Here is a 27,213-nt window from a genome sequence, read left to right on the forward strand (position 1 = left end):
TTATGTTTGCAATGCATATGTTACTTTTGTCCGTCCAAGTGTTATGTTTGCAAAAGTGATGTTTTACCTAATTTTTTTGTTGAATTAACATTGAATGTTTGATTTGCATTCAAATGTTTGATACTTCAGTTGTTATTAATAAACTATGAAACACTCAAGTACCTGCCTTTTTTATATCTTATTCAAAAGAATTTTTCCATTTAAATTTTATGAGTTTTGTCCGTCCAAGTCCTTAAAAGTCTTCACGCTCCAGTAAATGGTAAACTTCAGCTGTACAGATGAATCTGATGGTTGATATCAGATCCATAGTACTAATAGTCTCCTCTAAAAACAAAACAATTATAAAAAGTTCCTCCTCAAACATGAAAAAGAAGAAAGTATGATTAACATGCATTCATCATCTTCCATAGCAAAGTTTCCACTCGTGTCATGTTTCACTTTTATTTCGTAACAACCGTAGGTTATTTTATCTCTGCGTTTTCACAAATGATAATTGGGATGTCAAAGTTACAAATGGTAGGTCATTTGTTTTGAAACAAAGCATTTGAAAATTTGGGATCTGGAGGGACCTTTTGGACCCTGTAACTGTGAAATCTGCCCTTTGTTCCATGACGCAGATTCATTAGAATGAAAGGATTACGGTGGGATGCGGGACAAGAAAACGCTGAAATTTGGCTTCTAAATTGCATCTGACCTTAATGGTAATACTCTTGGTGTGTTTTTGGGAAGAAAAAATTCCTTTTATTGACAAATATGTAAGTACTTACTTGCACACGGGTCATTTTGGAGAGCAAGTATCTGTAGCTTCGTAGTTTTTCGTGAAAATGGTTGTTGCTATAGGTTGTCATGGTGAAATTGTGTATTTCTTAGGGGTGTCCGAACTTCGCAATACATATATACTAGTAGCATGGTAGGCTCATGATTGACACACTTAAGTTATGGAATTGCCAGATGAATTTTATCTCGGGAAAACCCAACCAAATCACTCATCTGTATGCATTTTCAATGAATGTGAAATTTCTCCAAAATGTAATGATCCCCAAAATATCTGTTCATACACTACGTACAATTGTGCACTTTACCCCAACTTCCCAAGATGTCTGCCTTTCGAGTAGCCCGAAATCGACACATTAACTTGCTTACTGAAAGTATACAAAACTGTATACATCCATTGACTATGAATTTACTATTTGCTATGCTCTAAGTCTCTTTGGTCAGGTCCAAGTGGCATCATATGTTGAGGTAAATTAAGTTATTACTAGGCAGTAAGATTTCTAACTGCGAAAGTTGAAAACAATTTTGTTAAAAATTTGCGGAACTGAGCTGCTACACTATACTGAACTCGGCTTTGCACCAGCTCTTGGAATCTCAAAAATAATTATTTTTATCTTTAAAAAACGTGAAAGAAGGCAAGGAATGCTCAGTTGATATGCAATGAGCAGGTATTATTTACCTTGTGAAGATAAAGCATCGTTGATTCTACGAACTGCTCAATCATTGGTCGGACAAAAATCGTTGGTAAGCAAGCCGTTGAAACCAGGGAGTTGTTATGTTTATGCTTCCAATTTGTGGCACATGCACTGTAGAAAACTGTAGACTATTGTAGACATTCAACTAATGGAGAAAGAGGCGTTATGGTAGGCACGAACTGTAAACTCTCGACCAATCAGGAGGCTGAAACTGTAGACAACTGTAGACTCTCGACCAATCAGGAGGCTGAAACTGTAGACAGCATTGCACGTCCGTTGGTTCGACGCAATCTGGGGGGTTTTGGACACAACAACATGCAATTAATCTGTAGAAAACTGTAGAATCGTAGAAAAAAGTTTTAAACTTTAAAGAGGTGATGTCAAAGTTGCTTTAAAGGGCGGGCTTTAAGGTAGGTGAATCTCTTATATGATTTATTTTATGCGGTGCACCATTCACTGGAGTACATACCCAATCAAGGGAAATTCTTTGCACTTCTCAAAATTTCATTAAAAGTTAGTTTTTAATTTTAATTTCATTAGTCACTTTAGGGGGATAATGCGTATGTGGTATATAAATTTATCACACCGTCAAACACTCAATTCAATCTACACAATGATAGACCATTCAAAATAATATAGCTGAGTATCTTTACTTCCAAGAAATGAGGTTCACACAGAGAACACTGAACCATTTTGAAACTCATGAATAATTTGTTGGCCCAATTTTTTTCAAAATTCAAACAATGCAACTTTCATAACTCATGTATTGTGTGACATTTCAGTGAAGCAACACTATTTTCACACTTGTGAAGACTGAGTAGCCATAATATGGTAGCATATACTATTTCACTCTCCCATGTGGCACATTATTCCCCTTTAAAGGTACAGTATGCTGTATTGGCCCCAAATATGCCAGATATTACAATATGGTCACCTTTGGTTCAAATTCTTAAACTATTTTCACACGTCAAGACTGAGTAACCATAATATGGTAGCATATACTATTTCACCTTGTGTGTGGCCAAACAGAGAATTTCCCCAGCGAGAAAGGGTACAGGCTGTCAAATTGCTGGATGCTCCTGTCATGCAGCTCAAGCTTGTTCCAAGCATCTTTGATGTTATTTCTCTGGGAAGTGCTGAGTGCAAGTCTCCCCTCCTCCAGCCCAAGTTGAACTAGCAGACTGCTGAGCTCTTCAACTTGTCTGTACCCTGGCAAATGACTGGGCAAAAACTGCAGCAGATAGGGCAGACTTGAATAAGGCGTACTTGGGGTGGTGGTCTGTGCGCACTGCAGCATCAAATCGGTGGATCTAATGGAAGATGTCTAGGCGAATCACCATCCCAGACTCATTGAAAAGCTTCTCAATTGAGGAGACACCATACAAACGACAGCAGCCTCGATCGACATACATCACCTCAGGTGGACTTTCCCCAGCTTTTGAGTACCTGTCGATGAGGCCCTTCGCCATGGGCCGAAGCTTCTGAACTGATTCTTCACACGTCAAAACAGAGGTTAAAACTTGTGACAACTCATTGCCGACATTTGTACACCATTCTGCCGTTCCACAACCAGCACCGGCAAGCTTCTTGCATATCTGAAATGACATTTGAAAGAAACTGTTATAATGTGTCCATAATTATTTCTAATTTGAAGGGGGAACTGCCCCCACCCTTTCATTAGGATACAATAAAATGTATTATAATAAGTAAAGAAAAACTAACCAAAAGAGGGCATGAATTTGAAAAGAAGAAAGGGCACTGCTGTATCATGAAATGTAAGTATTAATAATAATTATAAATAATTAATAATTATAATCATCATAAGAAGTTATTGGGGAACATGGGGAAAATATAATTAACATCAAAAAGCAAAAATCTCCCCAAATTATACTTTTGTGAATGCAGTGTAGTGACAATGATGGGCAACATTATAAAGACAACTGTTTTAAACTTGATATTATTAAAAGAGTCAAAGTACTTTTAAATACATCATTTATTATTACAAGCCTAAAAAATCATTTTCAGACCTATCCTTTCTACTTAAATGCAGTCACAAAAAAATGTTTTAAAGGAACTGATATCTGGACCAGGAAGACAAGCTCTCAGTGTGACTTGTCCTGATCATGAAGTGACAGGCAACATCTTGTTTTGTAGAAATGATAGTTTACTGATTTTTAGTCTTATAATGGTCGAGAAACCATCTGAAAAAAATAAAAGTAGGGGCATTTCTTTGTACCTTTTTGGTTGAATCAAACTTGAGAACTTTCCCAAATGTGGACATGATAAGGGCACGGTAGTCCTAAATATTCTCAGCTTCACCTATCAAGAAGGCCTTTCTGAGTAGTTTAGCACTGGGAAGCTCCCTACATTGAGGTGGAGGTTGGAACTTGTGGCGAATTGTATCTGTAAATAACATAAGATAATATACATAAAAAATCAATAATTTACAAAGACACATACTTAAAGGTAGCCTGTCATGTCCCAAAATTATAGCATGCTATAATTGCTAGAAGTTTTAGAAAAGTATTTTACAAATTGTTCTCAGACATTCTATTAGGAATACAGAAGATGTCTGAATGTCCCAGTGAGATAAATTTCAGTTGAAGAATGTTGACCACAGGTGACCATATTTGAATATCTGGCATATTTGGGCCAATACAGCATACCTTTAGATGAGAATATTGACACAATAATATAACCTGTTACAGAAAAAAGGGGATAAATTTTTTAAATGATTATTCTGGCTAATTGGCTTTTTGATACATTTTAATTAGTATTTAAACTATGTAACATTTTTTATTGGTGTTGTATCATGTATTAGAAAAGAAAGTGCATATTTGTCATAATTCCTATGGAAATTACAATAAACTTTAATAAAGTCCTTCCATTATTGAGTAAGGGACAGTACAATGTCTGAAGTATAGAGGAAAGTATGTTAACTTTATTGAACGTTCTAATACATACATCAACATGGTGCCTTAAAACTTCCTTGAATGCAAAATGCCTATTGTCTCCCAATTTGCACCTCTAAGTTAATCTGTGTTTTCTGTGTGTAAACTTGCACATTCAGAGAGTTTCAGCTATTTCTACAAGGAGCTTGTCAGTTAAATCCATTCATTACACACAGTAAGTACAGAAATTGTTTTTTTCTTTAAACTGGTAGAGTGAGGCAGCAAAATCGAGGTGCTCTCATTGCACACTTGCCGAAACATTTTCACGGCATGCATGCATACTGCATACTTTTCCCTGCAGTTTTCTGTCTTGTTTTACATTGATATTTTGCCTTTTGGAATTGGTTTCATGGACATAAAGATGACTACCATCCAATTACTGTCAAAGTATGACACTTACTAAGTAATGATCCTTCTTTTGTGAGTGAAGTCAGCAGGGTAGAGTAAATATCCTTACGATGAAGGTACCTCTCACAGTGATTTTCCTGCACCTGACGCCAGATGCTTGCCATGCAGTTGGCAGCAGTTCGATCTGTCATCAATCTAACCACTTGTTTGTCAACCCCACGCCTGAAAAAAAAAAAAAAAAACCAATAATTATTACAAACAAAAAGTCACAATATTAATTACTGCAAAGTTAGTTTAGCGTTAGGGATATACACAAATGGTTGGTTGAGAGGTTGTACAGCATGTCAGGACATCTCATGGTAGAAAGTAAAAGAAAAAAGAAACCCAAAGAACTTAACACAGGATGTAAGAATACAGAAAGAGGCAAATAAATTCACTTACAAGAAGAAACTCATTAAACCATCCAAAACATAAAAATGCAATATAAATAGTTGGCCTCCAAACAGAAATCAACTGCATCAGTTAAAAATCTACCATTTAGTGATGTGCTCTGTTGATCATTGGCCAAGAGAGCAACATCTAAGGTCAACAGTTTGAACTCTACCTTGCATACTGTGCAATTAGTAAAGTTAACAAAGGAGATACACTTGGATAATTCACTTGTTAAAATGGAATTTTGCTGATCTACCAAGAGAGCGTAGTAATATGAAATGACCCATGCAACTACAGGAAAATTTGAGACACTGGTGGTGTTAGGGCACATTTTCAAAAGTATACAGTTAATTAAAGTGAAATTCTGCTTTGAATTTCACTTTGTGCACTTACCTAAGTGTCAGTATGGCAGGAAACATTGTTTGATGGGCTGGAGTGAGTTGAGATATAATTAGGGCATCCCAAGCTAGGAACCGGCCTATAGAGTGGGAAGCAGATTCCTTGGCAGCTTTCCTACATGCAGAGCATGCCAGCACCTCTGTCAGCATACAGTACCAGTCTGATATGTCACAGATGTATCTGACAGTATTTGCATATCCACAGCGATAGAGGAAGGCATCTTCTCTATCTCGGGCTGGACGGTTATTCTGCGGGCATTTCAGACTGTATCCCCATACTCCAACTGGACGCCAGAAGTTCAGTCTACTGCGGAAGAAAGCGTCAGCAGATGGCAGAGCGCTACGCACCACGCCTGGGCATTCTGGAGGGTGAAACCACATACGATCATCCTTCAGCACCTTTCTTTTCTTTATTTCACCATGGATGTCCTTGTAGGTCATGACTCTCTGGAATAATCCCTTTTCCAAATCATCCTTCAACCAACTGATGTCTGCTTTTGGCAAACCATTGGGACCTGTTTCCCAGGATTGATGCCATCCCTCATAGTTGACCTGCAGAGTAAATACAAAACAAACAAGTCATATATGATGTTAGTCTTGACAGAACCATGCACTTCATTAACACATAGGCTTTGAAATTTGAGGGCATATGGAGCTTGTTCTTGTTTGTGTCAAACCATTATCACAAATCGAAGAAATAGAAGGAATTTTAATATTGAATATTACAGCTAGTTCAAGTAATGATTGATTTAGCTTCACAAATAATACAATAATGTTTAACCTTATCAGTATATCACAAAGTGGTTTGCCAAGCTGTTGGTGTCTGGGAGCATCCCTTCACCCACAGAAAAGTTTTGAATATTTCAAACAAATTTATTTGTGCATTCTGAGAGTAGTTCAGGCCAAAATACAAGGGAAATATTTCAAAATTAGTTTTCAAGTGATAGGAAGTTTGCCAGAAATTGCTGGGGAGGGGGCAAACCCCTGGTTACACCCATGATTTTTATTGAACTGAAAAACATTACACATCTGCAAAATGATTACATGTATTGCATTGCTTTGTGTCTCATGGATCATATATAATGTGCATTACCTGTGAACTGTCTTCAAGTGATTGTCTGTCTTCTCTTTGCCTCTTTTTGCTGATATCACCGCGACCTTGTTGAGGAGCTGGAGACGGTAGCTCAGGAGCTGGTGATGGTGGTTCAGGAGCTGGTGATTGTAGTTCAGGAGCTGATGATAGTAGTTCAGGAGCTGATGATTATAGTTCAGGAGCTGATGATTGTAGTTCAGGAGCTGATGATTGTAGTTCAGGAGCTGATGATAGTAGTTCAGGAGCTGATGATTGTAGTTCAGGAGCTGATGATTGTAGTTCAGGAGCTGATGATTGTAGTTCAGGAGCTGATGATAGTAGTTCAGGGGCTGGTGATTGTAGTTCAGGAGCTGATGATAGTAGTTCAGGGGCTGGTGATTGTAGTTCAGGAGCTGATGATTGTAGTTCAGGAGGTCAAGATTGTAGTTCAGGAGCTGATGATATTAGTTCAGGAGCTGATGATTGTAGTTCAGGAGCTGATGATGGTTGATTAGGAGTTGAGGATAGTGGTTCAGGAGCTGATGGTAGTGGTTCAGGCCTGTTGGAATCCTTTATCTGCAAACAACAATGTATGTTGTTACACTTTACGTCCAACTGTTAAATGACATGAAATGGATTTTGTCGCTACATGGGCTACACTTCTCTGAACAAAGGTTTGAATTAAATTACCTTGGAGCTGTGCTCTGGTGTTGTTTGTCTGATAGTGGGATGCCTTGCCTTCTTTGACTGTTGAGAGGATCCATCTGTATAAAGATGAAAGCAAATTAGAAATTAAATTGTGACAATAAAGCAATCCAGAGTAATACAAGGTGTATCAAAATAATAAAAACTCCACCACTGAAATATAATTAGATAACCAATCTTGTCAAAAAGCAGGGAAGAACACTACTGATATAACCATGATTAATACATGCACCAACTTGCATAGTTGCAGCTTGCACCCATTTTCTTTTTTTCATGGTTAATTAAATACCAAATAGCAGATATACCTAGTTCTGTATTGCGTTTGATGATACAAGAGGGGTTGCTCTTTACAGTTTGATGAATATTTGTTGCAACAAACAACTTGGTTTGCTTTGGTTTCCTGGGATTTAAAGGTGCTTTCCCAGCTAAAAATTGTATGACTGTGGTGATCATGCATTACTCTTATGACTAGGACATGAAGGTAAAAGCCACATTCCTTTACTGTATATACCTGATGACTTCTAATGTTATTTAAAGCATGCTTTTAGTTAAATTAATTAACCTTTTGGTAGAAAGCTTTCCTCTGGAATCTGCATTAGTAACGAATCAAACTCGTCATTAAACCACATGTCAGCATGGGCAGACGTGGAACATTCCGCTGATGGGGAACATCCCGCTGACGTGGAACATCCCGCTGTTGGCGACTCTGGGAGTACCTTCGTCTGCTCTGTTTTTGCACTAATCTGATTGAATTAAACAATTACAACAAGAAATTATTGAAATGATCGACTTACAAAACATGGAACAATTTTACTGTATAAAAAAATATAAAAAATTCCTGATGAGAGACAATGCCTGTGTTTGTAAGTCAAGAAGTTGAACAGCACACGTACAGCTCCAGTCTTTGTGTCCTTTGGTGAACTGCACTTGGCTACACAAACAGCTGTATATCATTGTGTGGTATATTGTGCTGAAACAAGACAAGAAAAGTGACAATTAAACATGCTTACCAGCTTTTCCTTGTCAAGGATATACTGCCGCAACCTCTTCATGGACCTGCTGGTGATCTGGTTTTCTGACATGCCCAGCCACTGACCCAGCGAGGTATATGCCTCCTGTGAAAGTTGCCTTTCATGTGCACTTCCAGCCTGTGGGTCTTTACGTATTGTCAACTTATAGAGCTTGTACCATTCCCACATTTCTTTGAAGGTGAAAGCTTTAAAACGGCCATACCCGTACAGCCAGCGGTCCACTCAGAGGAAGTGGTTGCTTGCCCCTTGTTGACTTTGCCTCACATGTAGGCACCAAGGTACATTGCTGTCTTTCAACAGCGATGCTTACATCACGGATGACCAAAACTGGCAGCAGCAAGTCCCTGTCAGAAGCATTTCTGCATGCTAAAATAAGATATGACAAGATTAAGAACAAACTCATGCTAGACTTTCACAATGTGAAATCTAAACACTTTTGAGATAATTCTAACAAACTTAGAAAACTGCACGGCCTCCAGTCAAAATGATTCCAGCAAATGAAAAGACTATGATTTTGAACACCTGGTCTTATCAAATATATTTTAAGTATTCTTAAAAATTGGTGAAAAATTGAAGAAATTTAATTAAAGCATTGATCCAGTATCATTTCCAGCAATTAAATTTATATCTGCTAGATCTTAACAATTTAAACGGAAGGGACAAAAGTAGGAAAATGTTGCATAGATGGAAAGGAACATTTATCTACATACCAATTTCAAAGTATATTTTGATATGCTTTTGAGATGAGCAAAAAAATTAAAATGCTGTCAAATTCATTTTACCTCAATTACTAGGGCATAAAATGGAGCACATCTCCTCTCATATTTTAGATGGTTCCAAATATCTTTTCAAACTTAGGTTAAGTTGGATATGTCACGTTAACAGTAATGATCTTTCCATTTCTTAGTGGGATGGGGTTTTGAAATGCTTCTATGACTAATTAGTTTCTTGTATATACCAGCACTGCAGTGATATGAAATTCAAATGGTAGGGGCCTACTTGTAAACAGTTTACAGGAAAGAAAGTTTGGCCGTGTATCGTAATATAACACACTTCTCCCACCATATCAAGTATATTTTCAGGTGATTTATACCAATAGATATATTTTTGGGGTGTTTTAAAGCTTAGGTGTCCGAACTTCGAGGTGTCCATGCTAGTAGTAGTAGTACTAGCATGGTGGGCTCATGATTGACACAGTTTGATGAACAAAATTTATCTAGGGAAACCCCAACCAAAACACTCAACTGTATGCGTTTTTCATAAATGTGACATCTTCGAAATGTAATAATAATCCCAAAATATGTATTGCTCTGTTCCTACACTACGTAAAATTGTGTACAATGTCAACCCAAGATGATTGCCGTACCTTTATACTGGCCCGAAATTGACACATTAAGCTTATTGAAAGTGAAAGTATACAAAATTGTATACATTCATTGCCTCTGAAATTACTATTTGCTATATGCTCTGAGTCTCTAAGGTCAAGTAGGTCAAGTCCCAGGGAGTAGAGGCATCAAATTTTGAGGTAATTTTGGTTAATTTTAGGGAGCAAGATTTCTAAATGCGAAACTTGAAGGAAAAAATTGCGTAGCGTCTATCGCTAAACTTTAAAAATCGCAGAACTAAGCTGCTACAATATAGTTGCACTAGGCTTTGCCACGCCTGTACTCGGAATCTCAAAATTACTAATTTTTATCTTTAAAAATCGTGAGAAAAAAGGCAAGAAAATGCTCCGTTGACAAGCAATGAGCAGGTATCTTTTTACCTTGTAAAGATAAAAGCATCGTTGATTCTACGAACTGCTCAATCGTCGGATCGGACAAAATTCGTTGGTAAACAAGCTGTTGTAACCAGGGAGTTGTTATGTTTATGCTTCCGATTTGTGGCACTGCCATCGAGGTAAATGAATGATTCATTTACCTCAATGGGCACTGCACTGTAGAAAACTGTGGACATTGGAACTAGATCGCGTCGAACCAACGGACGTGCAGGGAAAGAGGCCTCGTAATGGTAGGCACGAACTGTAGACTCTCGACCAATCAGGAGGCTGAAATTGTAGACAACTGTAGACTCTCGACCAATCAGGAGGCTGAGACTGTAGACAACTGTAGACAGCATTGCACGTCCGTTGGTTCGACGCGATTGGTTTGGGAGCTGAATGTCACTTATGATTTACTCTCGCGGTGCACCATTGCTTGAACATTTCTCCAATCAGAGCAATACTTTCTTACTTATTATTCTCATTTTCAAAGTACTTTGAAAGAGAATCATTGTCAGTTTGAATAGAAGACATCAATATTATACAAGATTGTGTAGTAATTTAGTCTATTTGATTTATATATGACAGAAGGTAATTTAATGATATTTGTGTTTATTTTTTTTACTTGTTTGAAGCGGTATAAGGGGAGGACCAAACAGATTGCTGAAATTTATTTGTTTCATTTAAAAATAATCAATATGAAAAATGCATTCTAACATTTATTACTATACTGCACTGCAAAGAAAACTGTTGCTTGCTACGCATCTAACACACAGTGCATACATATATACGCATTTAGCTCTGAGCTGAGCAACAACTTACTGAATAGGGATGCGGTATTTTTCACTTAAATTATTTCTTTTAACAAACCGGAGTTTCTTTACATTTGAGTAAATATCTATAACGCTTATTTTTATTAAAACATTTATTGCCATAAGTTGAAAGTAAATCAAATAGTAACAGCTGAATGGAGACCCAGTTATTCCCTATTTCTAATATGGCACCCCTTATAAAAATGGACGACTCTGCATTAGCGGAAGTAGCTATTATGTTGTGTTGAAACGTAAAAAATGCATTCTAACATTTATTTTTGATCTAGATTCAGTTGATTAGAAACAAACTGACGTTTAAAATCAAGAACTGCAATCAAAATATAGTTTCATATAATATACTATAATATACTGGCAATCGAATCTCAAAATATGAAATAAAAAGAATATTTTCAACACAATATGTCTGGGGCGTACATGCAGGCATTCAAATACTAGAAAATTCGGTCGTTTAAGCATACTTACCTGGCGCAGGGATTTCCGTGATCATGACGGCGGAGCCCCCAGGGTGAGGCCCGACCATTGCACTTTCGGTTGGGTTGACCCCTGCGATTCTTTCAAACGTAAAGAACTCGGGCGTATAATTTCTGGTAGCGGAGGACTGCGTTCGCGCTATCCTCCTTATAATGCACTAAATAAATGTTTAATCTGTTGTACTGTGTTCTTAAATCTCAGTAGTAATCAGGTATAAATAGTATTCAATGTACACTTTCCCTCACCCTTTTCCTCGCACACTTCTATGTGAATTTCGTTGCATAATTACGTGATGTCATTCCGGACACTTTATGAGCACCAATTTAAAACTCAATTTTTCCCCCTCGGATTATACAGTTTCCTACAAATTAGTTGCACGTCGGTACAACCATAACCCTTGGTTTGGGAGCTGAATCTCACTTATGATTTACTCCCAAAGTGCACCATCGCTTGAACATTTCTCCAATCAAAGCAATACTCTCTTACTTATTATTCTCATTTTCAAAGTACTTTGAAGTTTGAAAGAGAATCAGTGTCAGTTTGAATAGAAGACATCAATATTATACAAGATTGAGTAGTAATTTAGTTTATTTGATTTATATATGACGGAAGGTAATTGAATGTGTAAAAGTAAGTTGACCTGACGTTTCGATCCTATAGCAGGATTTCTTCAGAGGCTAAATGACAAGAAGGTATTTTAATGTTATTTGTGTTCATGTTTTTTTTCTTGTTTGAAGTGGTATAAGGGGAGGACCAAATAGATTGCTGTAATTTATTTATTTTTCATTAAGTTCAAATGTCTATGGCCCTTGAGTTGATGAAATGAATTGATCCTTTTTTATACACTAGCACGTAGCCCCTGTCTGATGGAAAAAGCTTCCTAGAGGTTCCATTAGTAAGTTGAACATTTCTCAAAGTAAGGCAAAAAGATGCAAGACTGTTGCAAATATAAGGGTGTAAAATGTAATACTTTCCTTGATTCACAAGATGTCCATATGCAATTTCCTCACTTTGAATGTTGACTATAATGAAAACCCAATTTGTCATTTTTATTGGGGTGGAGAGGGGGGGGGGTTACATATAGGGTGACTGATTGGAGAGGGGACACAATGTATGACCAAAAACATTAAGAACCACTCACACGACAACATTCCAGGCAATAAAATGTACTATAACACCAACCACTGTTGTATTGTTGCCACTTGTTGATGAAAGACCTATTAAACTGCTGAATCTTAAATTGGCTTTTCCTGGATTAAATACATGATCACATAAATGGTGTTTGTTTTTCTACTATATATATATTCCACCAATTTCGGTGTAACAGGGAAATGAAAATTTGAAAATTAGCAGTCATTGTACAGGTTAATTAAGAATGAATGAAACGGTTTAATGTGTAAAACTTGGCACAGCTGATTTTAAATTGCAACATAAATTAAACACAATTGGTGAAAGTTATATATCTTATATAGGCTTCAACAATGGATGACTCTGTCCACATATTTACCTTTCTAGTAAACAAATGTTTAGCTATAAATTAAGAAATGACCACTAAAGGTTACTTTATGGAAGATATCTGATATTTGGTGTTCAGACAGATGCAGGGCTTCCGTTGTAGAGAGTTACTATGGAGGTCAAAGTTTAAGTGATCTACTGGGACTTCAGAGGTTGGAAAGGTATGTTATTATGTTTATGGTTTGTAAATAGAAACTGTTAGTCATCAATCTGGGAAGTGTGATGTAGGAGGACTTCATGTCAGTGCTAGTATATCCAGGGGGGGGCATTGGGGGCGTGCGCCCCCCCCCCCCCGGGTAAGAAAAAAGAGAGAAGAAAAAAGAAAGAAGAAAAAAGAGAGAAGAAAAAAGAGAAGAAAAAAGGGAAAAAGAGGAGGAAGGAGAGAAAGGAAGGGAAAAAAAAGAAGAAAGAGAGAAAAAGGAGGGAACAGACGAAAAACGTCAAGACACCAGGAAGAGAAAGAGGAACAGTGACATAATTACAGCACTGATCCCTCCTATTATATACACAGGGTAGCCAGTGACGGATCGAGAAGGGGCGTCCGCCTCAGCCTACCCCTTACACCGACAACTCCATTTTTGACGTTTCCATTTTCCTCTCACTAATGTTTATATATATATCTATATATAAATATAATATATATAAATAATAAATATAATATATATAAATATATACATATATCTATATATATATATATATATATATATATATATATATATATATATATATATATATATATGCTATATATAGTATATCATGGCGCTTGACACCGTGTGTATGTATGGACGCCTTAAACAATTGTAATATTGTGCTATGAAACCAATTGTGGCTGGTCTTGAACTCGAAGTAGTCGTCTGGGAACATGACGCATTTCGGTATTAGCCCAGGATCTATATGCGAACTGCACTAGACATATGTCCTTTGATGCAACACTGTCATCAAGAGATAAAATGTTATACAACGCGTAAAAAAAAAAAAAAAAAAATTCCGCATGCGATTTGAGAATTGAGCACATTTCCTGCTAATATCATGTAGTGGATCCAAAGGTGTATCATTGCCGGCGGGGGGGGGGGGCGGACACACACATCACTTCTAGAGATTGTTCCCCCCCTGCATGAAAACTGCTGATCAGCATCTCGGTTCAGGATGAATTTCAGGAAATGCTCTTTGAGGTATGTCTGAAAAATTTCGCTGTTGCGCCACCCGCTGTCAGACATGTGGAATTTACTTCCAGGGTATGCACCTTCTTTAAGTTCGTCCATTAAACGTTTTCCTTCTTTATACGAAAAACGGGGGCATAGCATTTCCAGAAACGTTACCGTGGCGAGGACGGTTGTTAGAGCACCCCTCTCGGATGTAATTGTATTCTGAGGTTTTGAGGGGCAATGCATTTGGACGGAGAATGGTCTGTCTGAAACCCAGTTTCATCAACGTTGAATATCAGGTGGGGTTTATGTGTTGGGGAATATTTGGTCATGATTGGTTCAAGCTCATTGAAGTAGCTGCCCACGGTTTCTCTTGACATAACATGTGCCCTCCTTATTCACAGCATCCTTGGTTTGGCTAACTTCAGCTCTGGCCAACGCTTTAAATACCGTTGGAGCCATGCGACGGTAATCACACGACTCCCGTCAGGTTTCTTGCCCGCAAAAATAGCAGAGATTGTAGCCAGGCGTAAAAACTTCTTTCTGTCGAGTGGGTAGCCAATCTTTTCAAAATGCTTTGCATGGTCAGCTAGAAGCTTCTCCTCTTCCTTTGTAAATAAAGTTGGAGCACCTTGTTGTATGCCAACTTTACTTCACCCTATAACTTTATCGTATGTACAGACTGCTCCTTGGCACACCCCATATTTTGGCAGACTTCCTCACTGCCCATCTTCTGTTCCTCACTAAGTGCAAGGCCCTGAGCATGTTTTTCTCTTCAAACTGTTGGTACCTCTTTGCCTAAAATAAAAAAAATATTAGATTCTTGGTAGGATTTCATCCTGCACTGACAACTTTCACGTTAGAAACTTTGAAATTTTTATGTCGGCGGGAAGCACATCCTTGGGACCATGCATGATCGAATGACAATCTTGTATCCCGTCTATAAATAGATCAATATGACAAACTACCAAGACCCCCGACACCCCTCCCCCACCCTGCATACAAATTGCTCGTGACCTATCTACAATAAACATGTTTCTGTTTCACTTACTCTTCCCTATCCCCATCATGAATATATCTCGCAATATCTTGGACATTCTAGGTTTTATGGTTGTTAGATTTAATGAGAGTTTAGACATCACAACATATGGTTTTGTTATAAAAAAAATAATAAACCAGGAGAGAATTATGTTAATTAAGTGAGCCAAAAATGAAATACCAAGCCCATAACCGGGGGAGAGGGGGATAAACGATTTTGGCACTGCATTGATACTGTGCAGTAAACACAGTTCTCCACCTGATGCCTCCCCCTCCCCTTCCTTGAAAAATTTAGCCCCTGTTAGTCTTTTCTAAAGTATCTTTCCATTTTCACTTCCTCACACTTGTAATTCATTAGTTCTTAAAACAGAACCACCATGTTATTGTTTGTATTTGTTGTAAAGTTATTTAACTTCTTGTACATTCTACAATAACGACATTCACAACAAAACAATCAAATTCAATTTTTCTATATAAAGTATTAATTACTCTGTATGATATATAATATTGCTAAAAATACACTTGTTTGTGATATCATTTATTAATTAATCCTCTCATATATCAAACGTCTCATTGGACGATTGATAACTGATTAGCTGAATAAAAAATGGTTGAATGGTCTCTTTAATTTCTGAACTAAAATTGTTTGTGGGCGGTGTCAAAACAGCTTAGGCTCCGCCTATTTGTATGTTATTTGCACTATGACCTTTGTTCCATAACGCAGACGATAGCATCCATTAGCGTGAAAGGAAAACGGCCAGATGTGGGACTAGAAAAAGCTGAAATTTGGCTTCAAAATTGCATCTGACCTTAATCTTCTGCTTCTGCTAGATACTCGTTAAAAACACCTCTCGGGTATCAAAACGAGGATGTTGGTGCTAATAATAATGCGTGGGCAATCTTGTCTTAAACACCTCAAGACTAGGGCTCTCTTTAACGGCCAAGGATTGTGTATTCCAGTCTTTTATAGTCCTATATTGAAGAGCACGATGGTAATACTCTTGGTGTGTTTTTGGGAAGAAAAACTTCCTTTTATTGACAAATAAGTAAGTACTTACTTGCACACAGGTAATTTTGGACAAAGTATCTGTAGCTTCGTACTTTTTCGTGAAATTGGCTGTTGCTATAGATTGTCATGGTGAAATCATGTATTTCTTAGGGGTGTCCGAACTTCGCAATACTCTGTATACTAGTAGCATGGTGGGCTCATGATTGACACACTTAAGTTATGGAATTGCCAGAGGAACGAAATATATCTAGGGAAAACCCAACCAAATCACTCATCTGTATGCATTTTCAATGAATGTGGAATTTCTCCGAAATAATGAACCCCAAAATATCTGTTTCTACACTATGTACAATTGTGCACTTTACCCCAAGATGTCTGCCTTTCGAATAGCACAAATCGACACATTTACTTGCTTACTGAAAGTATACAAAACTGTATAGGCCTACATCCATTGACTATGAATTTACTATTTGCTATGCTCTAAGTCTCTTTGGTCAGGTCCAAGTGGCATCATATGTTGAGGAAATTTAAGTTATTTCTAAGCAGTATGATTTCTAAATTCTAACTGCGAAAGTTGAAAACAATTTGCGTAGCGTCTATAGCCCTAATCTTAAAAAGTCGCGGAACTGAGCTGCTACACTATACTTGAACTTGGCTTTGCACCAGCTCTCGGAATCTCAAAAGTCAAAACTTTTTACCTTGTGAAGATAAAAGCATCGTTGATTCTACGAACTGCTCAATCGTCGGATCTGAAAAAATTTGTTGGTAAGGCAGCTATCGTAACTCCGATTGGTGCAACTGTAGAAACTGTAGACTATTGTAGACTGTCAACCAATGGGGAAAGAGGACTCATAACGGTAAGCACGAACTGTAGACTCTTGACTTGACAAAATTTGTTGGTAAGGCAGCTATCGTAACTTCCGATTGGTGCAACTGTAGAAACTGTAGACTATTGTAGACTGTCAACCAACCTGTAGACTCTTGACCAATCAGGAGCTTACAACTGTAGACAGCATTGCACGTCGCTTGATTCGACATCTATGGTTATGGTTGTACCGACGTGCAATTAATTTGTAGGAAACTGTATAATTCTCTTTTGAAAAAAATGAGTTTTAAACTGGTGCTCATAAAGGGTCCGGAAGAACATCACGTAATTATGCAACGAAATTCACATAGAAGAGTGCAAGGAAAAGGGTGAGGGAAAGTGTACATTGTGTACTATTTATATCTGATTACTACTGAGATTTAAGAACACAGTACAACAGATTAAACATTTATTTAGTGCATTATAAGGAGGATAGCGCGAACGCAGTCCTCCGCTACCAGAAATTATACGCCCGAGTTCTTTACGTTTGAAAGAATCGCAGGGGTCAACCCAACCGAAAGTGCAATGGTCGGGCCTCACCCTGGGGGCTCCGCCGTCATGATCACGGAAATCCCTGCGCCAGGTAAGTATGCTTAAACGACCGAATTTTCTAGTATTTGAATGCCTGCATGTACGCCCCAGACATATTGTGTTGAAAATATTCTTTTTATTTCATATTTTGAGATTCGATTGCCAGTATATTATAGTATATTATATGAAACTATATTTTGATTGCAGTTCTTGATTTTAAACGTCAGTTTGTTTCTAATCAACTGAATCTAGATCAAAAATAAATGTTAGAATGCATTTTTTACGTTTCAACACAACATAATAGCTACTTCCGCTAATGCAGAGTCGTCCATTTTTATAAGGGGTGCCATATTAGAAATAGGGAATAACTGGGTCTCCATTCAGCTGTTACTATTTGATTTACTTTCAACTTATGGCAATAAATGTTTTAATAAAAATTAGCGTTATAGATATTTACTCAAATGTAAAGAAACTCCGTTTTGTTAAAAGAAATAATTTAAGTGAAAAATACCGCATCCCTATTCAGTAAGTTGTTGCTCAGCTCAGAGCTAAATGCGTATATATGTATGCACTGTGTGTTAGATGCGTAGCAAGCAACAGTTTTCTTTGCAGTGCAGTATAGTAATAAATGTTAGAATGCATTTTCCATATTGATTATTTTTAAATGAAACATAAATAAATTTCAGCAATCTGTTTGGTCCTCCCCTTAAACCACATCACACAAGTAAAAAATATGAACACAAATATCATTAAATTACCTTCTGTCATATATAAACCAAATAGACTAAATTACTACACTATCCTGTATAATCTTGATGTCTTCTATTCAAACTGACACTGATTCTCTTTCAAACTTCAAAGTACTTTGAAAATGAGAATAATAAGCAAGAGAGTATTGCCCTGATTGGAGAAAGTGTTCCAGCGATGGTGCACCGCGAGAGTAAATCATAAGTGAGATTCAGCTCCCAAACCAAATCGCGGGTTATTGTTGTACCGACGTGCAATTAATTTGTAGGAAACTGTATAATCCGAGGGGGAAAAATTGAGCTTTAAAGTGCTGCTTTTAAAGGGTCCGGAAGGACATCACGTAATTACGCAACGAAATTCACATAGAGGTGTGGGGGGGGGGTAAGTGTACATTATACCTGATTACTACTGAATTCTAAAATTACACAGTACATCAGACTAAACATTAGAACATTTATTTAGTGCATTATTAGGAGGATAGCGCGAACGCAGTCCTCCACTACCAGAAATTATACGCCCGAGTTCTTTACGTTTGAAAGAATCGCAGGGGTCAACCCAACCGAAAGTGCAATGGTCGGGCCTCACCCTGGGGGCTCCGCCGTCGTGATCACGGAAATCCCTGCGCCAGGTAAGTATGCTTAATCGACCGAATTTTCTAGTATTTGAATGCCTGCATGTACGCCCCACACATATTATGTTGAAAATATTCTTTTTATTTCATATTTTGACATTCATTTACCAGTTATTTACAGTATATGATATGAAACTATATTTTGAGTGCAGTTCTTGATTTAAAACCTCAGTTTGTTTCTAATCAAGTGAATCTAGATCAAAAATAAATGATAGAATGCATTTTATTACGTTCAATACAACATAATAGATACTTCCGCTAATGCAGAGTCGTCCATTTTTATTTAGGGGTGCCCAATTATAAATAGGGAATAACTGGGTCTCCATTCAGCCGTAACTATACAGTATGGTTTACTTTCAACTTAGGGCTAGAAACTGGTTTAATAAAATTGCACATTATAGATATTTACTCAAATGTAGAGAAAAATCCGTTTTGTTAAAAGAAATAATTTAACTGAAAAATACCTCATCCCAATTCAGTAAGTTGTTGCTCAGCTCAGAGCTAAATGCGTATATGTATGCAATGTGTGTTACATGCGTAGCAACCAGCAGTTTTCTGTGCAGTGCTAGTGCAGTATGGTAATAATGGTCGTACCAATTATTAATAGAAATTAGCTCAGCCTTATCGTTGTTGTGTCATACAGAATAGAAGATTATATCCAACGAGCTTGGTACTTTCGGTATTAACCCCAGTTTTACGTGAAATGACGTTTTCGAATATTTTTCTTTTGAGTTTCGACAGTGTTACACGTTCTCATTGGTGCGTAACGCATATGAGTATGAAGTTATCATTTCTGCGAAATTAATCAAACCTGCCATGAACAGTGCAAGTCATAACTTAGGCCAAGGTTGGAGAATGTTAGAACTATAACTTTCAGATAGGTTACTTCAGTTACGATTTATAAAGTGGCAAAAGCTGGTTGTTTGAACAGTTCTCAGACTTTACTCAATCTATGTTCTTGACTAGATTTACCAATGGAATAACTGCCAAGCCATTTTACTGATCGGCCAAACACAAGGCTGTAAGGAAGTATAAATGCATGAGAGTCATTACATTATGTTATTGCTTAACACACATGAATTAATTGTGGGGTGTCAACAATTAAAACTAGAGATATTGAAATAAACAACTACTGTAGGGGTGTCAAGTGGCCACAAGACTAATACAAGTGCACATTAATAAAACAAGATATCTGGCCGGTGGGTCTGTATTGTCCAGCAGCACTGTACAGCAATCTTGTTGAATGACTGGTAGGCATGGTGAGTGATGGAAGATTTGATAAATGTCCGATAGCAGGAAATTACGTAAAGGATGGTGAGTGGTGAGAGTTCGATGAGTACTCCAGTGAAAATTTGTGTGTTCAAAGAAATGTTCTTCCCAAGGAGAGTAGGTAAAGTCCAGGTACAAGATAGGTAAAAGAGTAGGTGAAGTCCAGGTACAAGATAGGTAAATGAGTAGGTGAAGTCCTGGTACAAGATAGGTAAATACAGCAACTAACAGAACACAGCTCTCAGTTCCATAGAATCCATTAAAAAAGATGTAATCACACAAATGTATAGCAAATCAATTATACACAATTAATTCCTCCAGTTAAAGTTATATTTATGTAGATATATATTCTAAAAGCACAAGATACTATTGACAACTTATTAACTATTTATATATACGTATACTGTAGTGCACAGACTACATTATGTCAAGAGTGACCAAATTACAAACATGCCCTGTTGACTGGCTGACAACCAAACTGCCTTTCTCTCCTAAAACACCTTGGAGGAAGCACCTACACCACAGGGTAACAACATGTGACCCTCTTAATCCCTCTCATTGGCCTATACACACCCTAGCTACCAAGAGTAGCACTGAGAACCAATCAGAGCTAATTACACAAGACTAAATCTGCATACAAATGCTTACACTACTGTATAACTGAAACAACTAAGACAAAGCATCCCCTTTCCAAGAAAAGAAAGGAGTAGGGAAGATGTTTACTGCAACCAACAACTTTGGCAGAACAAAGAAAGTACTGTTGCCACTGTCTCACTACTAATTATAAAGGGGAACATGAGCACAGGATGTGGAAGAGTATATGCATACCTATTACATAACCACTTGGATGGGGGAGAAGAAGTAGAAGAAATAGAGCTATTTACACAAACACATAACCTAACTTTTAAATTCTTAGCACAATTAGTATGCCAGGCAATTAAACACAGTTCGGTATAAAGTGAAAACCTCTCATAAAGCCACATTCTGCATTGATCTTCATGGTCTAAACAATCTTTTTTTTTTTTTGGCACTATTGTTTAGTAAACAAAGACACAATCATAACAACGTTCCTTTTGGCAAATTTATTTGCTGATTTAGCAGAGATCTAGTCAAAGAAAAATTCAAACAAAAACATCTCTCTCTGTGAACCAACTAAGACATTAATCCGACGCATGAGTATGCAGACACTTGTAATATTCAAAAAGCATTTCAGCCTACGCAGTGACAAAGTTTCGCTGAGCTCTACAGTGCAAGGTATGCAATGACTCCAGGGTTTTGTGGAATATGTCCTTAGAATGGTTCTCTCTGCTATGGGAACATTGCCAGTGACACACAGACTTTACTAGGCATGGTGAAAAATGTAGCCCAGCATATAGGGTTTAATGCAGTGTTATGAATGGAGAGGTCAATACATAAGCTCCCTTTGCATCCGATTAATGTTTTCATCTCAACCAATAAAAAAAAACTGACACTACGTTTTGGTTTTCACTTTTCATTCCCTCCATCGCTGCAAATGAAAAAAAAAATTGGGGGAAAAAGTATGTTGTAGTATTTGTGTGATATTTACTACACAATAGTATGAAAAAGAATTGTAGAGTTAGGGAACGGTTAGTTTGAGCAGAGAGTTGTTTAACCATAATAACTCCCTGGTTTGAGCTTGTATTGGATATGTGTACTGGGGCTATATTTTTCATATGTGACTCTTACTGGCTTAAATGGCTCTAACAACAACAGAATTATTTCATGTTTTCCATACCCCCCCCCCCCATGCAAGGTTGGGTATTTTTTAATCACTAGCTGTGAATGCACAATTATAAATGTGTGACACAGTCAAACAACCTATGGAAAAAAGCTTTGGGGCTATAATTTACTTCTGTAACTCTTACTGGCTTAAAGGATTTGGAATATAGTTACAGCCATCATCTCACATGTGACACGTTTGTTGACAGAATTTGTCAATATGATAAGACTTATTTTCTGTATTTGCAGTTTCTAAAATGGTTTCACAACAACGGAATTATGTCATGTTGTCATGCATTTCCATTCCCCACCACCCCAAACCCCCATGCAAAGTTTTTTTATTTTTTTTATTTCATCATTAACTGTGAATGCACACATGTGTGACACTGACACAGTCAAACAGCCTATCATAGCCGTACTATTGCTCTCAGGCTGAACAGTTTTGCATTTTCTTTCAAAAATGTAAAGAATATTGAGAAAAGTTAAAATTTACTGATGTGTACTTATGAGTGGTTAGCGGGATGACAAATCTTTCATTATGTTGAAAGTTTTAAAAATAAGTGTTCCAAAACCTGTCATATGACTTGCATTCCACTGTAAGAAGCATAACTCATTTCATCCCTCAGTACAGGGTCTGCTATTAACTTGACATCCCACTCACATTACATAAACATAACTTTCAGTTAATATACATTTCATCAATTCATGCACCACATGTAGTACAGGTATTGTTATAATTTTATTATTTTCAATATTTTATATTATTTGATGCAAAAATCCCATAACAATGTTGGTCATGTTTCATTTCACCAAAACTGAGGAAAGCCAAACATTCTTAGAATTTCCAGTTTGCTCTTTGCATTGATTAAACAGCGATATGTAAGAGTTGTGGCAATGAAATGATTCTCTGTGACAGATTTGTGTTGCTATCCATATCCCAGCAATTTTTTTTTTTTACAATTCATTTATTTTATCGCCAATTGTGTACAATGGGAAAGGAAGTCTCCTATAAAGTCTACAAAAAGACTAAACAAAGTAGGAGACTCCCTAACAATAATTTACTTTGGAATATACTCACTCGCAGGCTTGGCCACCATTACCATACATTATTTATTCTTTCCATAATATTAAGAAGAATGCACTCGGTGCATTGGGGACATTGTCTTACTCTCCAGAGAAATCAACAATTGCCTTCCTTCTATGAAGATGGCAAACTTCAGGCCACATGTTGCCGAAAGCAGGGGAAAGAACCTATTTTGAGTCCGAGACAAATGGTTGGGCTTGCATTATACTTGAAACTGGATAGTGTGTTGAATAAAAAACATCTGGTGATAATCAAAATCTGGTGGATCCAGGACTTTTTAATAGAGAGGGTGTGGTCCTTGAAGCTGATCCCATGTAGCAGGGACTACATGGGGTCGTCCTCTCCCAGAAAAAAAAGGGGGTTATGCATAGTTAATCTGAAGATTAGCTTTAAATGCATTAATGCAAGCTAGGTTACCTAATTTTGAATTTTTGTTTGAGGTTGACAGGGATGGGAGTGTACACACAACGCCCCCCCCCCCCCCGCCGGTCCATGCCAGCTATACCATTACACGATAGTATTAAACTGGAATCATAATATATTATTTTAGTTGACCACAACTGTACTGTAAGCTACAGCCTACAGGTATACACTACAGTGGTTTGCAAATAAAATGGAAAATAATTGCATTTACTTTGGTGGACAAACACTTTTGATTCCTTGCAGGAGGCAGAAGGAATCTATGCAATGGTGATGGAGTGTGTGTATGTGACACTTGCTTGTGGTCATCGTAACTTAAAAAGTTCATGGTGGATTAAAAACATACTGTGGATGTGCAAGGCATGTTACACCCTTTGGGTTGACTAGAGGTATAATTACTAGTGTCCCATCAGTGTGAAGACAGATGAACACTTCAAAAATGACACAAAGAAACTGTGTAGCTGGCTAAGTATATACTGTACACTATAGAGAGAATTGTATTGAAACAATAGATTAACAGAAAGACTCATATATATATAACTGAAGAGTCCAATATAAAAATAAGAATACAAATATTGAAAAGGTTATTCTTACATGGGTAGGAGGGGATTGATAATGCAGGGTCCAGTTTAATGAAATATAAAGGAATGATTTGACTTACAGTTTGGTTGCTCACCGGTGGCCACTTTGCATTTACACACACATACACAACACAAACAAATCCTTATACAATATAAAAGCACAGAATGTAAAATAAATACAAGTCCATTGGGTCGACTGAAAGGAAATTGATTGTTCTGCAGGCTGTCAAGGTAGAGTCGAATCCAGGAGAGATAAAGTGGAATCCAAGCAAGATAGAATAGGATCCAGGCAAGATATACATAAATAAAGTTCCAAAGGGACTACAATGGCGGGCAATATATAAAGGTGAAGTAAAGTTAGTGTCCTCCAATTAGAATGGTAATAGATCCTTCCATGCGATGGCAATGGAGAGTGAATATATTAAGAAGTATTGAAGAGTTCCTGTAATAGCTGAGAGCTAGGATTCTGGGAGACTCCAGTGGTGATTAGTATCAGGAACCGTCCAAGATTAACAATTAATTTATATTTTTACAGTTACAGTAGGCTTCTTTACTTTAATTGGAATTCCGCAGGAACAGATTCAGGTAGATGATATAAAACTTTTAACTTGGTATCTAATTCTCCTATGACAGTATTACTAATTCTATGTCCTTATGGCTTGGGGGGGGGGGGTTAAGGTGCTCTGCAGCCACATGGCATACCCAGCATTTTCTTTGTCTAAGTAAAGGGAGGGGCCAAAATGGAGTAAGGATACAGTACCCAATCAGGAAAGTAACTTTCTCTAACAATGGAGGTAAAAACAGACCAATCCTTTAGAGATCTCCTGATTGGAGTTGCTACCCGAATTCTCTGACCACATCAATGATGATTCCACTTTTCTAAGAACAAGGGAGTCCTGTAGTAAAGAGGCAACCCACATGCTAATGGACACCAAATGTACATAAACAAAAAGTGCAGAAGAGACAATGAACTTCTGTTCTGATGCAGTATCTTAAGTAAATAGATAACTTGTGAAGCCAGCAGCTTCTTGACTATAAACAGGATATGGAGCCTATTCACATATATACACAATAAGTCAAAAGCTCATCTTTGTTGAACTTTATACATGGTATGCAGACAAGGGCGGCGGAAGCACTTTTAATCTGGGGGGCTTCGACATCAAAGGGCACTTTGCAGAAATTCGATTGGACTGATGCAGCCTTCATAACTCTTATTGTATTATCTTATTTGCGTATACACATCACTCCATCAACACCCCCCCCCCCCCCTCAAGGAAAATATGCATACCAGCACTGCAATATCCAATGTGCAAATTGGGAAACAAGGAACAAGTTTTCTTTTGAGACAAAATGAGGTGAAATCATGCTAGTTGCTAATGTAGGAATCTTTCGAATTAGAGTTTAGTTAATATCTTAACAAATATTTCCATTCGAAATAGCTTTGAGTTTGACCCACAGAAATTCATTAAAAGTCAGGGGTGTATCCAGGATTTGCAAAGTTGTATGCACGACTATCTGAGCGGAGCGCCACAATCAGTTGGCGCGGAGCGTAGAAAAAAATTTTTGGTTTTACAAACCCCTCAGATGGCCGGAAACGGCCCTTCCCGAGTGTTCATTCTGGTTCCCTGGCCTCTTGCTAACTTGAGACACCTCAATTTTTATGTAGAAAAAGGGCACATTTTTAACCTGAGGAAAAGTGGGGGGGCACGTGCCCCCCGGTTCCGCCGCCCTTGGTATGCAGAACCAACTTGGTGAGTACCAGAACCCTATTGAAATTGGTAGAGTTCAAGGGTCACATGGGGTCAATAGGTTTCAAAGTCTGAAATCCTTTTAAAAGTGATAACTCAATCTGTGAATTCTCCAATGCTATGGTTTTGTTTTGGTTAACATTGTTTGGTCAAGTCAGTTAGTTTTGTGAAGGAGGACCATATCCATATATCTTCAACAAAATGTGTCATCCAGGAAATGAAATCTGCTTCAGAGAGTTGGCTCTGCTGTAAGGGTGCCCTCAACTGCTCTTATCAGATTTCCCTCTGAGCTTCAAGGGGTCAACAGGTTATCAGAAATGACCAATGCAAAACTTGGCTCAAGGGATTAACAGGTTATCTCAATTGGTCTCAAAATAGGCCTTTCTCTGCCATGAAAATTTCGAACAAATAATTCGTGCAACTAATTATCAATATAGAAATTTCAACATATATGATACTCGAAAATCCTATCTGGGCCACCGTCGCATCTGAAAAAGGTTTTCTGGCTCCTCACTTTTGATAACTTCCTTCGCCACCTTGACATAAACAACACTAAATTGGCAGAAAGACGTCACTGTCAATGTGTTACCAAACCCCTTCACTGCGTGTAATGGCAGGTAACTTAGACATTGACCAATAACAATGGAGGCCTAATATACTTTTTACCCAGACAAGTAACTACTTTAACCGTTACAAAAGTTACAAAATGGTTACGCTATGACGAAGGCGTAATGTTGGAATACTGATCCAATAGGTTCAACTTACCGTGAAAATTGCATACAGCCTATAGGACCCGTTGTGAAAGCTCAACTGTACCTGGGGAATCTTCACGCCATGACTCCAATTCCTCTCCGAAGAGTCTACAAATTAAACTAGCTGTATACATGTCTACGGCAAGAGTCAGAAAACTGTAATTTCTCCTCGTTTCTCTTGAATCTTTTCTCGATGCCCTGTTATACCATGTAATTCACTTCCCCCGAATGTACAGCTAACTGTAAAACAGGTCGTAATGTTTTGTAAGCGCAGAGATATTGGTGGTCTCTTCTTGGGGTGTCTGGTTACGACACATAATCCCTTGCATAAACGACCAAGGCCACCATACCAGTCTGACCATCGCTACTTGTTCCGCCAGGCAGTTGGGTCGCAACGCTGAAAAAGGTCACGTGTATAGTGTGCGATAAGTCCTAAAATCGACATGTCGAATTAAATTGACATATAAAATATCTACTATATGCTCTGATTGGATGAAATCGTCGCCTAGTGTGCCGTAAGTCCTGAAATCGACATCCATCTTATCAGCACGAGAAACTTATGTCAATTTATGGCACACTAGGCGCACCAAACACTTGGAGCTCACACCAGGGTGCTATAAATATAGCTCCATGCTCAGACTGTCTTGGGTCCTTCTTTGGACATATGCT

At 37.7% G+C, this 27,213-nt stretch overlaps 2 protein-coding genes and 3 non-coding genes across 7 annotated transcripts; 1 reads left to right on the forward strand and 4 right to left on the reverse strand.

Moving 5' to 3' along the window:
- Positions 1–6,900, reverse strand: LOC139974863 (uncharacterized). The gene is made up of 6 exons (XM_071982357.1): positions 6,692–6,900; positions 5,594–6,150; positions 4,821–4,990; positions 3,706–3,872; positions 2,480–3,064; positions 1–1,760 (listed from the first exon to the last, which is right to left on the reverse strand). The coding sequence occupies exons 2-4, from the start codon at positions 6,037–6,039 to the stop codon at positions 3,769–3,771; spliced, it is 720 nt and encodes a 239-aa protein (XP_071838458.1). The 5' UTR covers positions 6,040–6,150; positions 6,692–6,900; the 3' UTR covers positions 1–1,760; positions 2,480–3,064; positions 3,706–3,768.
- On the reverse strand, positions 6,900–27,213 carry LOC139974865 (uncharacterized). 3 transcript variants are annotated; one of them, XM_071982359.1, is made up of 6 exons: positions 17,148–17,216; positions 16,875–17,044; positions 8,386–8,772; positions 7,938–8,118; positions 7,361–7,434; positions 6,900–7,246 (listed from the first exon to the last, which is right to left on the reverse strand). In XM_071982359.1, the coding sequence occupies exons 3-6, from the start codon at positions 8,572–8,574 to the stop codon at positions 7,106–7,108; spliced, it is 585 nt and encodes a 194-aa protein (XP_071838460.1). In that variant the 5' UTR covers positions 8,575–8,772; positions 16,875–17,044; positions 17,148–17,216; the 3' UTR covers positions 6,900–7,105. The 3 variants fall into 3 exon arrangements, with proteins under 3 accessions (XP_071838460.1, XP_071838461.1, XP_071838459.1); XM_071982360.1 differs by lacking the exons at positions 16,875–17,044; positions 17,148–17,216 and adding an exon at positions 26,609–27,213; XM_071982358.1 differs by lacking the exons at positions 16,875–17,044; positions 17,148–17,216 and adding an exon at positions 10,172–10,295.
- LOC139975490 (U1 spliceosomal RNA) lies at positions 11,453–11,617 on the forward strand. Its single transcript, XR_011795746.1, has one exon. It is a non-coding gene; the product is annotated as a U1 spliceosomal RNA (small nuclear RNA).
- LOC139975491 (U1 spliceosomal RNA) lies at positions 17,468–17,632 on the reverse strand. Its single transcript, XR_011795747.1, has one exon. It is a non-coding gene; the product is annotated as a U1 spliceosomal RNA (small nuclear RNA).
- LOC139975483 (U1 spliceosomal RNA) lies at positions 18,791–18,955 on the reverse strand. The gene has a single exon (XR_011795743.1). It is a non-coding gene; the product is annotated as a U1 spliceosomal RNA (small nuclear RNA).

Source organism: Apostichopus japonicus, chromosome 10 (genome assembly GCF_037975245.1).
Source record: "Apostichopus japonicus isolate 1M-3 chromosome 10, ASM3797524v1, whole genome shotgun sequence".
NCBI classification, from domain to species: domain Eukaryota; kingdom Metazoa; phylum Echinodermata; class Holothuroidea; order Aspidochirotida; family Stichopodidae; genus Apostichopus; species Apostichopus japonicus.